Here is a 16709-nt window from a genome sequence, read left to right on the forward strand (position 1 = left end):
TGAAGAATTACATTTTAGAAAGAGCACTCAGTTCTAAGCATTTTCCCAAATCCAGTTCAAATCCATTTTTTATGCTCTATATCGGAGGTTTAAATTTTTTCTTTTTTTTTTTTCTTTCTTCCCCTTTCCCTCTGTCCTTTTCTCCCTTCCTTGCCCAAAGGTCCAAAGAGGGGTTTCAGGTCCAAGGAGGGGGTGTTAGAAACCTGTTCAGTTGTCAGGATATGGGCCCAGACACTTCCTCTTCAATAAGAGTAGTTTGCTTTTATTTGCATATTTCTTTTGAAAAACGTTTGAAAACCATGGTTGAGAGGCAATAATGCAGGCTGGAAACAGTAATAAACAGCTCTTAAGGAACTAATAACCATGATTCCCTGCTTTTTAACTGCTCTGAGCAAATCTTTACAGGCTGCTCTAGAAATCATCCTGAGGAGTCAGTCATCTGATCATGCGATAGTGATAATGACTGAGCAGAGCCCTATCCCTCATCCAACCTCCTGTACCACCCTTTCCTATGTATATTCCATGAGAAAAACTATAATAGAGTGACCAAAGGTTCAGCTGCTAAAATCCATTTAAAAATATTTAATTTGGGAAGAGAATTTCTGGAAGTAGCATTCTGGAAATGGATTTTCTTTACATCTGGTTTTTAGAATTAGAAAATAATCCTGTCTTATTAAAAAAGGTTGAAAGGACAAGGTGTGAGGATAGGGATTTACACTTACCAGAAGACAGGGCAGGTGAAAAGGAAGATCTGAGACCCCATATGAGGCTCATTTATTATTTCAGCTTCTTTGCAGATGTATGTTCAAGGAGAGGACAAGGGAATTCACAGAGAGGGCAATTTCCAATTTAGCAGTGGTGAGCACCAGAAGTCCCAGATGAAGAAGTGAGTGCTCTAATAGCTGGTTTAAACCCAGTAATGGGACATCTCAACTGGCACTTGTAAGGTTAGACAGGTGGACATGCGGTGGCACCTAGAAAGTCTGTCCATGGGGTCCTTAGTCACTGGATGAATGTTTAGGGACTGAGCTTTTGGCCCTGAGCCTGGAAAGACCTAGGCAGGGTTTTTGTTCTTCCGTAATTAATTGGGGGCATTGATGGCTTATTGGTGTAAATAAACGAAGGACAAGTCTTCCGCCATGCTACCCTAAACAAGCCCGATCCTGTCTGATCTCGGCAGCTAAGCAGGGTCAGGCCTGGTTAGCTGACAAGGTCCTCGCAATCTGTGAGGTCAACCAAGGGTTGCTTCACCTAAATAATAATAATAATAATAATAACTTTAAATAAATAAATAAATAAATAAATAAAGTGAAGAACAAAATTCTCATCCTACAAACTGGGGCACATGGGAAAACTGGGTCTTTGGGACTTGAATGCAAAGGCCCCATTCATTAGAATAGAGGAATACACAGGGTGTTGCTTTGTACCAGATTGTCTCGGGAGCTGGGTGGTAAGCACTGGGATCCCATGTCATGACTCATCAAACTGGGAGAACCAAGTCTAGTGGAGAGGTCATTGGTCAAGATGTAAGAGAAGAGTAAGTCAGGTAGAATGACGAGATAAAGTGATTTTAGGCCTTTTTTTCACAACAGGTAGTGGTTATAAATTCTCAAAACTAAAGACAAGAGCTAAGCAATTCTATTGGTTGTTTAAATCTGGCAAAATAATAATCAAGTGTTTTGAACTTTAAGAAATGCTGCCTACTGAAAATCTTTGACAAAGATTGTAAACAGAGACAGGAGCTGCTATAAACATAGTTAGATTACTATTTTTGTGCATATTTTTAGTTAAGTAAACCGACAGTCTTTGGTCACTTCCTTACATTTTAGTTTTAGAATCTTCTCAGGTGCTGGGGTCGGTGTTCAGAGGGATGCACTCTAAGTTATTGAAAGAGTTGGGCTTTTAGCTTCCTAAAGACCTAAGAAGACAGCTGAAAGATGGGTAAAGGAGAACTAGGAAGTGTAAAGAGGGCTTTGGATTGTATTTTCCAGATAATAGTCCTTTGATCAAATCCTTGTATTTGTCAACATTGAGAGTTTGCTTTAGTTTGGTGGTACAAATATTTCAATGGTTGCTCTTAGCAATCTGAAACATGGATCCAAAGGATACCTACATATTTGGGGCACACAGAAACCTTAGGCTTTTAAGACTGAAAGGGATTTTAAAGGTCATCAAAACTAAATTGCTTCCTTTTACAACTGAGAATGAGGCCTATAAAAGTTATGTGACTTGCTTAATGCCAGAGCATGAATGGTGTTGGGGCCAGGACTAGAACCTATGAAATGAATTTCTAGTCCACTATTGTTTCCACTACCATGCCTACCTACCTCAGATGACAGCCCAAGGTTTCAAACAACAACTTTAATCCATTCGTTCTAATTTTCAAATCAATTTATTATTTCCTATGATAACTTATAATGAGCAAATTCAATAATGTTGATGCTAGTTTTCTCATGCTTTTCTGTACAAACTCAAAATGTATCAAGTTTCTTACTTTAATCTTTGACTGTAGTGATGAGTTCTGGGCGTAGCATTTAAAAAATATATTTGCTGCATTCTTTTCAAGAGATTAAACAATTTTTTCAATTTTCATGGTGAAAAAAAGACCCTGTTTTTTAATCTTATAAGGCAAGAATTTGAGTAATCAATACGAAACTTTATTAAATATTTTTTTCTTTATCCAAAAGTCAGAAAAGGAAGGGGAATTCTTGTTTCTTTTCATCTTGGTCAAATTCTTGTGATTTCTGCTATGTACGTGAACTATGACCATATGTGAAAATGGTCCGTTTTAGGTCAAAGCTGCGGGCAGAGATTAATTGGTGAAAAATGGGCCTGTTTGTGGGATTTACCACAGAGTAAGGTTTCTCATCTCCCTGGAAAAATGTAGAATTAGCTCTCCGAGAAATGCAGCCTTGTCACGAGGTTGAAGGAAGAGTTTCGGTGGAGGGAAACACAGTTCACTCTCTAAGGCAGTTTTGGTTGGTACGATTCCAGAGCAGTCCCTTTGGTACAGCGAAATTCTTCCCGGTTTCAAGTTACTGTTTCCTACACGTTGCTTGCTAGTTTCACCAGTATTTCATGGATCTCATCTTACCTGGCTTCTTTCATGGCCAACCGATCCAAACTCGGCAATGGTCTTGCAGAGGACTCCGAATCCTTTCTCCCTCTTTTCCAGAACATGCCGTTACAATGAAATAGGATTTGATGTGGAAATAACTTTTGCAACAGCAGGTTTCCTACGTTCGTTGAGTGGGATACAGATGTGAACCCGTGGGTATGCACAGCAAGGGTGCAAAGCGGAGGATTAGGTGTTAGTTCCTCGCCTGTGAAGACGGTTCTTAAGGAAGACTAATTCTATATCTACTGGGATGCTCCAGAGAACACCCCACGCTCATGCTCCTTCCTAGGAGCCACTGCAAGTGTCCTTGCCCGCTGCATTGCCCAAGTATCTACATTGCTGTTGAGGACAGACTTAGCCACAATGATTAGGGTTTATTCGCCATGCTCATGGTGGTGGCTGTCCCTTAGCAGGTCACACAGCTCGGCGTGGACAGTCCAAGGGCCCACCCTGAACTGGGATGAGGTTAGAGGCGGGACTGCCACCTCCCACCTCAACTCGGTTTCCCTACTAGTTACTCTCCTTGGGGACCACAACTGTAATCTTTCCCCAAGACCCTAATGGTGACCTTTCGGAGCCTGGCTGGCTGTCTACGACTTACCCTCAAAAGGAACCCGCGCGCGCCTAGGGTCGCAGGATGGTGGGCTTGCTCCCTTTCCACCCGAAGAGGACCCCGCCCGTCTCTCCTAGCCCCGTCGGGCGTTCCGGCGGCCGCGGCTGCGCTCTCCCCGGTCGCGGCGACCACGGAGGGCTGGCGGCGGGGCAGGCAGCGGCGGGACGGGGCGCGGGCGCGCGCGGGCCGCGGGCGGGGCGCGCGCCCGTTCGGGGCAGCCGCGGGGGAGGAGCGCCCGCCAGCCCTCCCGCCCGCCGCTCGCGCGCCCAACGGACCAGGCTGGGGCTGTGAGGTAACTGTTGCAGCCCGCGGGAGCTGGGAGGCGACTCCGAGTCTCCAGTCCCGAGAGGTGCCCGAAAGGAAAGAAGCCCCTGCCGCCCCTCTCCACCGCCAGCATGTCGCGGACCCCGCCGCTCCTCCGCTCGCGCGGCGGGGACCCCGGGCCGCGGCCGCGGGCGCAGCCCTGACGCGCCACGGAGCTGGGGGGCGCCCCGAGCGCGGGGGCCGGGAGCGAGGTAGCTTGAACGGCCGCTGAGGTCCGAGCCGGGCGTGCTGAGCCCCGCGGCCACCCCCGGTCCCGGCCATGAAGAGGGACGAGCGAGACGCCAAAGCCATGCGGTACCCGCAGCCGCCGGACGGGGTCGGCTCGCCCCCCGAGAGTCTGAGGAACGGCTACGTGAAGAGCTGCGTGAGCCCCTTGCGGCAGGACCCCCCGCGCGGCTTCTTCTTCCACCTCTGCCGCTTCTGCAACGTGGAGCTGCTGCTGCCGCCGGCCTCCCCCCAGCAGCCGCGGCGCGGCTCCCCCTTCTCCCCGGCGCGCCTCGCTCTGGGCGCTCTGGCCGCCTTTGTCCTCGCCCTGCTGCTCGGCTCGGGGCCCGAGAGCTGGGCTGCCGGGGCTGCCCGGCTGCGGACCCTGCTGAGCGTCTGCTCGCTCAGCCTCAGCCCCCTCTTCAGCATCGCCTGTGCCTTCTTCTTCCTCACCTGCTTCCTGACCCAGACCAAGCGGGGCCCCGGCCCGGGCCGGAGCGGCAGCTCCTGGTGGCTGCTGGCGCTGCCCGCCTGCTGTTACCTGGGGGACCTCTTGGTGCGGCCTTGGTGGTCTTGGCCTTGGGAGGACGGAGACGCAGGGGCTCCGGCCCCGCTCACACCCCCGGCGACGGCGGGCAGGTTGTTCTTGGTGCTGAGCTGTGTGGGCTTGCTGACGCTCGCGCACCGGGTGAGGCTCCAGCACAGCATCCTGGTGCTGCTCTTCTCCAGCTTCGTCTGGTGGGTCTCCTTCGCCAGCCTCGGGGCGCTGCCTTCAGCCCTCAGGCCGCTGCTGTCCTGCCTGGTCGGGGGCGCGGGCTGTCTGCTGGCCCTGGGGTTGGATTACTTCTTTCAAATCAGGGAAGCTCCTCATCATCCTCGGTTGTCCAGTACCGCGGAAGAGAAAGTGCCTGTGATCAGACCCCGGAGGAGGTCCAGCTGCGTGTCTTTCGGAGAAACTTCGGCCAGTTACTACGGCAGTTGTAAAATGTTCAGGAGACCTTCGTTGCCTTGCATTTCCAGAGAACAGGTATGTTAGCAGAAAGCAAGGTTCGATAAAGAAGTGAGTGCCGTTTTATCGCTTCAGTTCTCAAGTTAAATTCGCGTTGTTTGAAAGCATGTTAATTTCCAGGGTGGAAAAAAAAAACACGTTTTATTCTGGAAAGAATTCCTAAAATACAAGAAGCTTTTAAAAAAACGCAGAACTAGTACCTTTTATCTTTGAATAGAAATAAAATAGCAGACTGATCATATTGCAGTTTTTAAAAACTTTGTTTATGCAATAGATGAGTTCTCAGAAGAGTGAATTATTTGTGGTTTAATAGGTTGACTACTCCCACTTTGGCATTCTCTGATGTACATCTATTTGTTGCTATTTATCTTTTGCTCTTGTAATGGTGTTATCTCCCCAAAGATAACAGATGAGTGAATGCACATATGTGTGAATTTTAATCAGCGTGGTTTCATTATTCTTGATTTGAGAGGAAGAATTTGAGATCTTATAATAAGCATCGATGAGTTTTGCAGCTGAGATTTGTTAGTTTAGATGAAAATACTGTTGGAAATAATTTTTAAGAGATTCAACCCCCACCCCCAATTTAAGCAGTATAGGCTAATATAATCTTTTACAGATTGTGGTGGTGTGTATTTGTTATATAATTAAGAGAATGTTGTAACAATTTAACCTTTAAACTTAGTAGTGTGTGGAAAGATGCCAAAAACATTTCCAATTTTTTTTTTCCCTGTAGGTTTACATGTTTTTGTTTTTTGAAGGAATTGAAATCATTGCCAGGGAACGAATTTGTCTTTATATAGCCTAGGGAAATCTTACCTGTTCTAATCACCAAGAAAATCAGCAAGTATAGCTACTGTTCATTGAGCATTTACTAAGTGCAAAATGCTTTCCATATTGTCTTAAATCCTCACAAGAACCCTGTATGATGGGTGACATTGTTTCAATTTTGAGTTGAGCAAATTGAGGCTTATAGATTACCCACCTTCATGTATCTAGTAACTGGAGTTGTTGGGATTTGAACCTCGATTTTTCAGTTTTCAGTGTGTGTTCTAGGCAACTAAAAGGATGAGTGTAGAAGTTTTATGTAGGAAAGTAGGAGTTCATACCATTGGTTTTCAGACTTTTTGGTTAGTGATATGTTTTACACTAGGATCCAGTATATTTGAAACAAAAGTTTCTTATTCTTGCTACATCTGATGCTCTCTTCAAAGTAATCTACAAACTGCTATATTAATTTTATGATGTGTTTAACACTGATCTCTGGTGTTCCAGTGAGACCCCACTTTGCTTCTGGAAAGTATTTTCAGAGGCCGCTTTTGTGGTCTGTAGTTACTTGACCAAATGATTGAAAAAAATGTTCAAAAACTTTTGTCTTCTCAGTTTACCGCCAGCGGTAATAGACAGTGTTTAGAAAAGTGTATATCAAGAGAAAAATTGTTGTAAGAAGATTAACTTTAGAGCAAAGTAATATCAGCTGTTTTTATAGACTGGTACAGCACTTGATGGTTGACAGAGTAAATTCATTTTTTCAACACCGGAAAAGTGGGTTAGATAGTCTCATCATGTTTGTAGATAATTTTCCTGAATTTAACAGATTACAATTTAACGCATTTTAATTGTTACCTGTTGGTGTAGTCAATTATGGCTGTTCTCTTGTGAATTGAAAATTTCGGGGGTTTTCCTAATCCTAGCCTGGAGCCCCTTCCATCACAGCAACCCTTTTCAATCTTTAGGTAGGTGCAGTGTTGTTATGCTCAGTGGCTTCATTTATTATTTGTATTAGAGGAAAATACAATTTACCCTTTTGAAAAGGGCATATTTTCCCATTGCAGAAAACTGTTATGCACATTCCACTATGAATAGGAACATTTTGGGGGTCTTAAATATATGCTAAAAGTTCAAGGGTTTATACATTGTTACTTAATGTTCATTGTCATAAAATAATACTATTTTGGCACTACTAGAATTACTAGATACTTTTAATTGAGCAGAGATTGTAATGGCAGGAATTTTTACTTATGCTTGTTTTTGAAGTTTGACAGTGGGTCTGTGGTTTTGTTTGCACTTTTTATGTTAAAGAAATTAAGAGGAAATCAGTGCTTTATGGAAGTGAAAGATCAAGAGACTTTCTAATTTTCAGGGTGTTAAACTTTGTATATGACAAGTGTAATTCATTTTATTGTTTCAGAAAGTGAAGGGAGACGGAAAGATTTTTGAATAGAACTTGATATAGGGAAAGATGTCCTGGATTCATAGACAGAGGAGCAAGGGTGAGGTCTTGGCTCCACTGTGTAATCTTGGAAAAGTCAGTGAGTCTGAGTCTCAGTATCCTTTCAAATCAGGGATCCCAGCAGATGAATTCTATAATACCTTCCAGTTCTAGAATTGATTTCTTTTAGTTAATGCTTTTTGTAAGGTATAAATAAAAGTATAAGTAAAACATCACAAATTCTTGAAGTTTTTCTTAAATATTGAATGTTGATATTACTAACCTATATTTTCCAAAGTGTAATGATTGGAAAAGATGAACAAATGTTCTGTATTTTTTGAATAGAGGACTTTAAAAATTACATGTGGATTCATTTTTGGATTGATGACAAAATTATTATACTTTCATTTTCTTAAGAATTTTATAAGTGTCTGAAAAATAATTGAAAACATACTAATCTAAATGTTTTTAATTCTGTGAGTAGATTTAAAACAATTTTTAACTTTTGGGATGTTATGTTAAGTACTGTATTAAAAAAATAAAGGCACATTTGTAAGACATTTGATTTTCATAGATTTATAGTATTTGATGTTAATGCTATACATGTACAGTTCTTAACTAAGGTGTTTTTTTTTTTATTGTTGTCATTTTTAGCCGAGCATTTAGAGAGTTAAAGTTTAAATTGGTTACTGATGGCTGTGTTCTGCCTTGCTACATTAATGGAAAGAAGCACTTAAGTTTTTAGTATACTTTAGTCAACTTAAACTAATAAGAAGTGAAAAAAAAAAATTAGTTGTCTACATAGAAGCTTTGACCAGAACTCAACAAACTACATTTCTATGCCATTTTAATTGTATATTCTGTAACGTAGTTTTCAGCTTTTCAGCCAGATCATTTCATGTGTGTGATAGACTGGGTAAATATGTATGAGGTTTCGAAAATCATACGTTAGTATGTGAAATATTTTTCTATACCTAAAATGCTAAGTGCTTTCTAAATGGTTAGGTAAATATTTAAAAATTCTGTGGCCTTAAGGCCCATAAATATTATTTAAAGTGTTAATTTTATTTGAAGAAGTTATAGACGTGTAGTATGAAGTCTTTAAATTTTTTTTTAAGTTTAAGTGATTATTTACCCCCTTAAGGAATTTGCAACGCATACCTCATTACAAATTTAAGAATACTGTAGTATTTGTGAAATTTATTTTATGGTTTCAGTGAGTAGTGTTTAATTTTAATTTCGTCTTAATGCTTTGTAGTAAAATATCAGCCTATGTAATAATTTTATGCTCTATTTTGTATATATTATATGTACTCTTGTCATCGGAGTTACTATTCAAAAACACACATTTGATCAAATCACTCACTCTGTTTTAAAAACCTCTTGCAGTTTTTCATTGTCCACAGGATAAAGTGGGCAATGACCTTGAACCTTGCTTGCTATGTCCTTTATAACCTGCTCTTAGCCTTTTTCATTTCTTTGTTTTGTGTTTTAAAAAGCCATTCAGAGGACATACGGTACACCCTCTCCCTGCATCCATCCTTGGCTTTAGCTGTTTGAGGACTGCTTATTGTTATTGATGTGTAGATTTTTTCTTTTTCTTTTTCCAGTCACACTGCTGGAAATCTCCTTTAAGGAACAAATAAAATTAAGAAGTCTTTGGACTATATAGTGATACTCAAATTAATGTGTAAACTGAGAAAACTCCATTATAGCAGAGTTGGCCATATTTAAAAATAAAAGTTAACAGATCATGCGATGTGTGACAGAATATTCATTATATCTCATGAAGTAGTAATATCTCCATAATTTGTTTTCCCACACTGAGTGGAAAGTAAATAGGGCCAACCATAAGTAAAAATGTAGTTTATTTTCATTGTGCTCAGGCTGTTTATCTTCCTCAGTGGCATGCCCTTTCACTGATTTCTTTTTCTTTTCCCTGTCAGTGATCAAATCAGCCTGTTTCCCTAGCACATTCTCCTGCCTTCTTATATCCCAACTAAAGCAGGAAGAATTCATACTTGCTGAAAATGTTTACTTCCACCAAAATATGTTTGTATAGATATAGAAGAGATAGAAGAGATTCAGAGTTTATCTAATTGATATCTGCTCATTTATAGACAGGAAAGAAATTCAGATTTCACTCCAGAGAGATAAAAATGTTGTCTCTAGGTTATGTTGGAGGTAGTTGGGATACAGGAACTAGAACCTGGGTCTTGAACCTAGTCCATCTATACTTTCCACAAAGAGAATAAGTACCTGTGCAGTCATGGTTTCCCAAGGTTATAATTAATTTTGCCAGTTACATGGTAAATAACATCTCTTCAAGCGTTCAGGGGTAGAGGTGGGAGAGAGAGGGAAGAAAGATAGGAGGGACTCTTGAAATCACATAGTTTATAATGACCTTGTAGATAAACTTGGTCCCTGATGTAGTTATTTCAGGGTGACTTGTCAGGAGGAAGCTGGTGTCAAGCCCAAGTACCTTCAGAGACAAGCCACATAATGTTTATATTATATGTTGAAGGAGGGGAGGGTAAGGAGAATGGAAGCCACTGACTATTGCCTACTTTGCCTGAGAACATTCAATTTAAACAAAACAAACTGAACAACTGTGTTAGCTAAGCAAAACTTTAGGAGATCTGGATTTTGTCTGGAGGTAGCTCCTGACAGTTAATAACACTGAGTTGGTGTTCAACTTATTTCAAAGCTGATCTATATATATTTAAGTGATTATTAGAAGCCTGCTCTTAGAACTTGGGGCAGAGGAGTGTATTTCTCACGGTCATTTTCTTTTACAATCTAGAACTTTCCTTCATGTATTGATTTACCTAGCAGGTATCTCATCTTTATAGATTTTTCCTCCATCAGCTGTGGTACATTGTTTGGCTACTTGTTACATTTCAAACAATGTGCATTCAACATATTTTAAATATATTTAATTAGCATTTAAATTTTAAATAAGAAATATCACACATAAAATAATGTACACATGTATATTTTTCTATGGTTAAAGGAAGAAAATAAAACAAAGCGGGGGAAAAAGGCATGTAGTCATCACTCATTTCCTTTGGAAGAAGTTCCCCATAGGACCTTTTTTCCTATCTCTTCTCTCTGCCCCAGAGGCAACACATCTAACCTGTTTTTTTTTTTTTCCTATTCATTCCTGTGCTTTGCTTTATAATTATAATCCCATGAATGTATTTCTAAATAATCTAAATAAAATGTTGTTAGTACTGCCTGCTTTTGAACTTTAATAGAATCGTGCTATATGAATTCTTCTGTAACTTTTTTTTTTTTTTGCTTGATGTTTTCTGAGATTTATCCATGTTGATGTGGATAGTGGTAGTACATTTTTTCAATGCTACATAGTATTTATTTGTATCACCATACATAGTAAAATTTATTTATTCCATTGTTCATGGACTCTTGGCTGGTTTGCTATTATGTATAATACTGCTGTGAAAATTCCTGTAAATGTCTTCTCCTGCATGTGTGCATCTAGAAGTAGAATTGCTGAGTTGTAAGGTATGCTCATATTCAACTTTCCTATATATAGTAAATAGAATAATGGCACCACGAAGATGTTCACATTCTAATCCTAGGAATTTGTGAATGTTACCTGATGTGGCAAAGGGGATTTGCGGATGAGGTTAATTTAAGGATTTTGAGGTGGGGAAATTGTCCAGGATTACCTGAGTGGACCCAGTGTAATCACAAAGGTCCTTAAAAAGTAGAAGAGGGTGACGGAAAGAGATCAGAGAAGGAGATGTGATTATAGGAGTAGGGTAGGAGTAATGAATGCAGTGTGCGGAAGCCTTACTTACTCAACCCATCTTTGGTTTGACAGTGGAAGAAGGAGGCCAGGACCAGCGGAAAGCAGGCAGCCTATAGAAGCTGTAAAAGGTTAGGAAACGGATTTTTCCCTAGAGCTCTCAGAAAGTAATAAAGCCCTGCCAGCACCTTCAAAAAGTAACAATTGATTTGTGAATGTCGGGGTCCTGTTTTGCTGCTGGAAACTAAGGCAGAAAGGTGAATTAACTAGCCCCAAATCACTTAGCTAGTGTACAGAAAGTACCATAATATGCTGAGTGCCATATCTAATATATAATAAGGCCCTAAGAACTCTTTCAATTGAAACAACTAAACTACAGGTTTAAACATTTTAGAATACCTTTTGAAAGGAATAATTGAGTAAGGAAATGAATGTAGTTTAGAGGAAGATAAATTTCCCTTCTTCTCCTTCCTAGGTTCTTTGGCTGTTCTAGTAAATAAATTGACATGAAATAGATTAACAGGAGAAAAACAAATTTTGTAGTATGGGAGCCCCATAAAAATGTAAAACTCAAAGAAGTGACCAATGAAGGAATCTTTTATACCTACGAGACAAAGATACAATAAATATGTGAAGAATTGACAGGACAGAGGCGTTTGGGCTTGGGTTAATAAATTGGTGAAGAAGTGACAAGGTTTGTTTATATAGCCTTCTGGCAAATTCTCTATCTCCTGCTTTCAGCGGGGTAGGGTGGGAGGGGAGAGTCAAAGTGTCCTTGCATTGGCTATTTTTCAAATACCTTTAATATAAAATAATCAGTGTGTCAAACTGGTATATTTTGGGGTGGCATATTCTGCTCCCCTTCGATAGGAATCCTTAGAGGTAAGCAAATAAAACCAGCTTTCACCTGAAGAGTTTCTGACCATCCTTAGACACCTTGAATATTTGTTTATATTAGGTAAGGCTAGGCTCAAGCGATGAAACCTGGGGTATGTCTGACGTCAGGAATCTAATAGGAAACATCTGCATAAAGCTGAGTCCCCAGAATGCTACTCTCCAGTGTAAGGGTAAATGAGAAATAAATATGGCCATGGAGATGGATGCCTACCTTGATCTTGGCACAAGGGAGTTGGGGGAGGGTCATATCTTCTCCTGGGAATGTGTAACCACAAGAGGGCCCTCGTATTTTTATTGTAGTAAAATACATGTAAAATAAAAACATACTATTTTTAAGTATACAGTTTATTGGTGTTAAGTACATTTACCATCCAGCTCTATAACTTTTTTGTTGTCCCAAACTGAAACTCCATCCTTATTAAATAATAAGTCCATTCTCTCTGCCCTCAACCCCTGGCAACCATCATTCTACTTTCTTTTTATATAAATTTGACTAGAGATAGCCCATATAAGTGTGATCATACAGTATTTATCTTTTTGCAACTGACGTATTTCACTTAGCATAATCAGTGTTGGAATTTTGACAAGGATTGTACTGAATCCATAGATTGCTTTGAGTAATATTCACATCTTAACAATAGTTAAGTCTTAACAGTCCATTAACATGGGATGTCTTTCTGTTAATTTGTGTTTTAATTTTTTCCAGCGACATTTTGTAGCTTTCTGTGTACAAGTCTTTTACCTCTTTGTGAAATTTATTCTTAAGTATCTTTTTTGACGCTATTATAAATGAAATTGTTTCTTAATTTCATTTTGAATTGTTCGTTGTCAGTTATAAAAAATGTAATTGATTTGTATGTGTTGATTTTATATCCTGCAGCTTTACTGAATTTGTTTATTCTAAGTTTGTGTGTGTGTGTGTGTGTGTGTGTGTGTGTGTGTGTGGAATCTTTAGGGTCCTCATTTAGTTAAAAAAGTGTATTAAGACTTTTTTAGAACAGTTTAAAATTCATAGCAAAATTGAGAGGAAAGTACAGAAATTTCCCATAAACACTTTGCCCCACACTGGCATTGCCTCTTCCATTATCAACATCTCCCACCAGAGTGTTACATTTGTTATAGTGAACCAGCATTGATATATCATAATGACGTATCCATTATTATGGAAAATACATACAAAGTATTTTCATTGCCCTAAAAATTCTCTTTGTTTTTCATCCCTTCCCCTATCCCCACCCCTGGCAACAACTAATCTTTTTACCGTTGCTATAGTTTTGCTTTTTCCAGAGTGTCTTATAATTGGAATCATAGAGTACTCGTTCAGTTTTTAAAATCTAAATTAATGCTACATATGTGGACTGGGAAACCTCAAAAATGTAAAGTGGTCCCAAGTGACTGTTAGAAGTAATTGCAAATTCTCTAAGGCTTTAAATAATTCCCACAGATAAAATTCCAAGGCAATTGAGCAGTGCATAGTCAAAAAGGCACAAAACATTTACGGAAACCAGGCATTATGAGTAAGAACCCTTAGGAAAAGTGCGCGGGCCGGGGTGGTGGGGGGACCAATACCTGAAACACCCTCAAACAAACAAAAAACAAACAAAAAACAAGCCAACAATAACACACACACACATACACACACACGAATGCTGTAGAAATTGGAACTATCATATGCCAGATGTAAAAAATGTTTAATATGCTTAAAGAAATGAAATAGAAGCTTGGGGAAATGGGGAACGGAATATTAAAAGAACAATAGATCAGACAGATTTAGAAAGCAGAACTTTTAAAAATGAAAAAAATAACTTCGAACTGAATAGCAGTTGAGAGACAGAATTTGTGAACCTGAAGTTAGATCCAAAGAAGTTGTTTATAATGTTTTACAGAGAAAAAAAGAGATGGAAATTAAGAAAGAGAAATAGATTTGGAGAATAAGAAGAGGTTTAACATGGGTTTAATTGAAATTCCAAAAAGAGAAAGTAAGGAGTACTGGCAATATTTGAGGAGATAGTGGCTATAAAATAGAATTTTATAGAACCGATAAATACCAAATAAGCCAGAAAGTCCACTGAATTCCAAGAAGAACAACTAAAACAAAATCTACCCCAGACACATCATTGTAAAATTCAGAACACACACACATACAAAGAGAAATACTAAAAGTCAAAAGAAATTACCTATAAAAAAAAATGAGCAATTGTACTGAAAATTGACTTACCGATAGCAACAGTGGATGCCAGAAAGCAGTAGAATGTCATCTATCATGTACTGAAGGAAAATAACTGTCAAACTAGCAATCAATACTCAGTAAAACTGTCTTTCTAGAAAGAGAACAAATTAAAAACATTTCAGACCAGCAAAAATTGAGATTTTTTTTACCACCAAAAGTACATATGCTTCAGGCAGAAGAAAGAACTAAAATCTAGACAATGCTAATAATAAATACATAGGTAAAATTAAGCAACCATGCTGTTGTTATAAGATATTACTAACAGTGCCTAATGTGAGAGGGGAGAATAAGCTAGAACTAAAACACTAGAACATGATAGCATTTACTTTGGAAGGAAAAATTAGAGTAGTGGGAATGTAGAGAAAAAGAGGTATGAAGATATTTCGGTTCTGGGTGTCTGAAAGGCTAGTGGCATCATTCGCCTACATAGGGAATATAGGTAAAGGAGCTGGTGTGGGAGAAATGATAAAGAACTTGGTCTTCTTGATCAATTCATGTTGTTTTCTCATGTGCGTGTCCTTGCTATCTCTAAATGGGATGTAAGCTCCTTGAGAACAAAGATCAAAGATTTCTATTTTGTATTTCTCATATTACTTTTTGGAGTTCATGATGGATATCCATTATTGTATTTACTTTTATTGTCATTTCTCATAATAGTTCCTTGAGAGAAAGAAAGAGCTATAGGTGGAGATGAGTCTTAATTTCCTACTATCTGGTATTCTCATTAATGGTAAGCTGTGTTGCACAATGGTGAAGCCAGACTGCTTGAGTTTAAATGTCATTTCTGCCACTTACAGGATATTGGGCACGTTCTTTAACTTCTCTGTACCTCAGTTTCCCCAGACATAAATGGGGTAATAATAGCGTCTCTCTGTTGTGAGATGTTGTAGTGAGGAGTAAAGGAGTTAACAACTCGTGAAATTTTTGGAATGGTGTCTGGCACCTGGCAAGCCCTCAGTAGGTTGCTGGTTAAAATTTTCATCCTTAAATTATGTTTGTATATACTAAATTAAAATCAACGATAAAGCTAACTGAAATTTAGCTCGTTCAAACAGTCTTTTTATTTGTCTTGATACTTCTCTTGCAAACTGTATTAAGTAAAACTGCCTTGCATAAGGGATTATACGGGGGAAATTTTTTCAGCAATTGTCAGTATTAGGACAACAAGGAAAGGCTGGGAGTGATTTTAAAAACAATTAAGAGGGGTTACTGGGATTTCTTATCTATTGAAGTTTCAGAGTTAAAGGAAAAGAAATTTGGTTTACTAGACAAGAATTTGTCAGCTACTGCAACCATAATTTACTGTCCCTTAAACTTTTTGTTTTAGTTTATCACTATTGAGTTTGTCACTGAACTTCAAACACATGCCCGTAACCACAATTCTTGCTCCACAGTTCACAGTCTGCTGAGCATTTTGGCAGTTATACAGCCCCAGACCAGGGATGGTGAGAGGGAAACAAGAGATAAGGGAACAGAAGGAAGAGAAATGGTGTGTAAAAAAGCGACTCTTTCAACACCCCTTCTTACTCCAGTCAGCATTAGGCACCATGCTTTGCAGCTCCTTCCCTTATACCTCGTTCCACTTTTTAGGTAAAGTTCCCCAAAGGGCTTCCACTGCTTAAATGGTTATGGTTTAAAGTAGACAAAAATAACAATGGATATGCATTTTTATAAATATATGGGGAAATATTTTTTAGGGGAAAAATGCCTACATGCACATTAGTAAACACCAATATTTATTGTTATATGAGTCATTGTATTGTTTGCTTTTGTTGTAAAAGTAAGCACATATAGAATTAGCTTTACTATCTGGAAATTCATTCCTTCAGTAAACATTGCTAAGGTGTTCCGTTAGGAGCTATGAAAGCTATGAAGAACAATCATGTTAAGATTATTATGCCCAGGAGTTTAAGGTAAAAACAAAGATTTTATTTTAAATTAGAAAAAAAGACATTGTAATATTGTGGTGTCTGAGGTGGGGTCAATAAATGACACCTATATTCCCTAGCCAAATTCTAAACAAACTAAAAAGTGTGACAGATAGAGCTCAGAATATCACCTTAATTCCTGACAAAGCTTATATTGGAGGACAGAGCTTATATATACAGGCAATTTTGCTTTCTAATACTGAATGCCAGAGTTAAATAGATGTACTTGGTCATAGGCAGGATAAGGCCAGGAACATTCTCCCTATTTGCTGGGAGAGCCTATCCGTGGAGTAGCACTGGAGAACTTTCAGCTAGCAGGTAGGCTCTCAAGAGCAAAAAGCAGTGGGTAAGATAATGCTTATGTAATTTTTTAGTCTAAATTTACCAATCATGTAAGTCATA

At 39.2% G+C, this 16709-nt stretch overlaps 1 protein-coding gene across 4 annotated transcripts in view; it reads left to right on the forward strand.

Annotated features, from left to right (window-relative positions):
- Nucleotides 1-3981: 3981 nt before the first annotated feature.
- The window catches only part of PDE3B (phosphodiesterase 3B), a 133282-nt gene continuing 120554 nt past the window's right edge, over nucleotides 3982-16709 (forward strand). For 3 of the 4 annotated variants that reach the window (XM_016162087.2, XM_016162105.2, XM_016162096.2), the window contains exon 1: nucleotides 4198-5286. In XM_016162087.2, coding sequence (XP_016017573.2) covers nucleotides 4315-5286 — 972 coding nt within the window. In that variant the 5' untranslated portion in view covers nucleotides 4198-4314. Of the gene's footprint in view, nucleotides 5287-16709 lie in introns of all 4 variants that reach the window. The other variant, XM_016162078.2, reaches the window with a different exon arrangement.

The sequence above is a fragment of the Rousettus aegyptiacus genome, unplaced genomic scaffold (genome assembly GCF_014176215.1).
Source record: "Rousettus aegyptiacus isolate mRouAeg1 unplaced genomic scaffold, mRouAeg1.p scaffold_m13_p_5, whole genome shotgun sequence".
NCBI classification, from domain to species: Eukaryota; Metazoa; Chordata; class Mammalia; order Chiroptera; family Pteropodidae; genus Rousettus; species Rousettus aegyptiacus.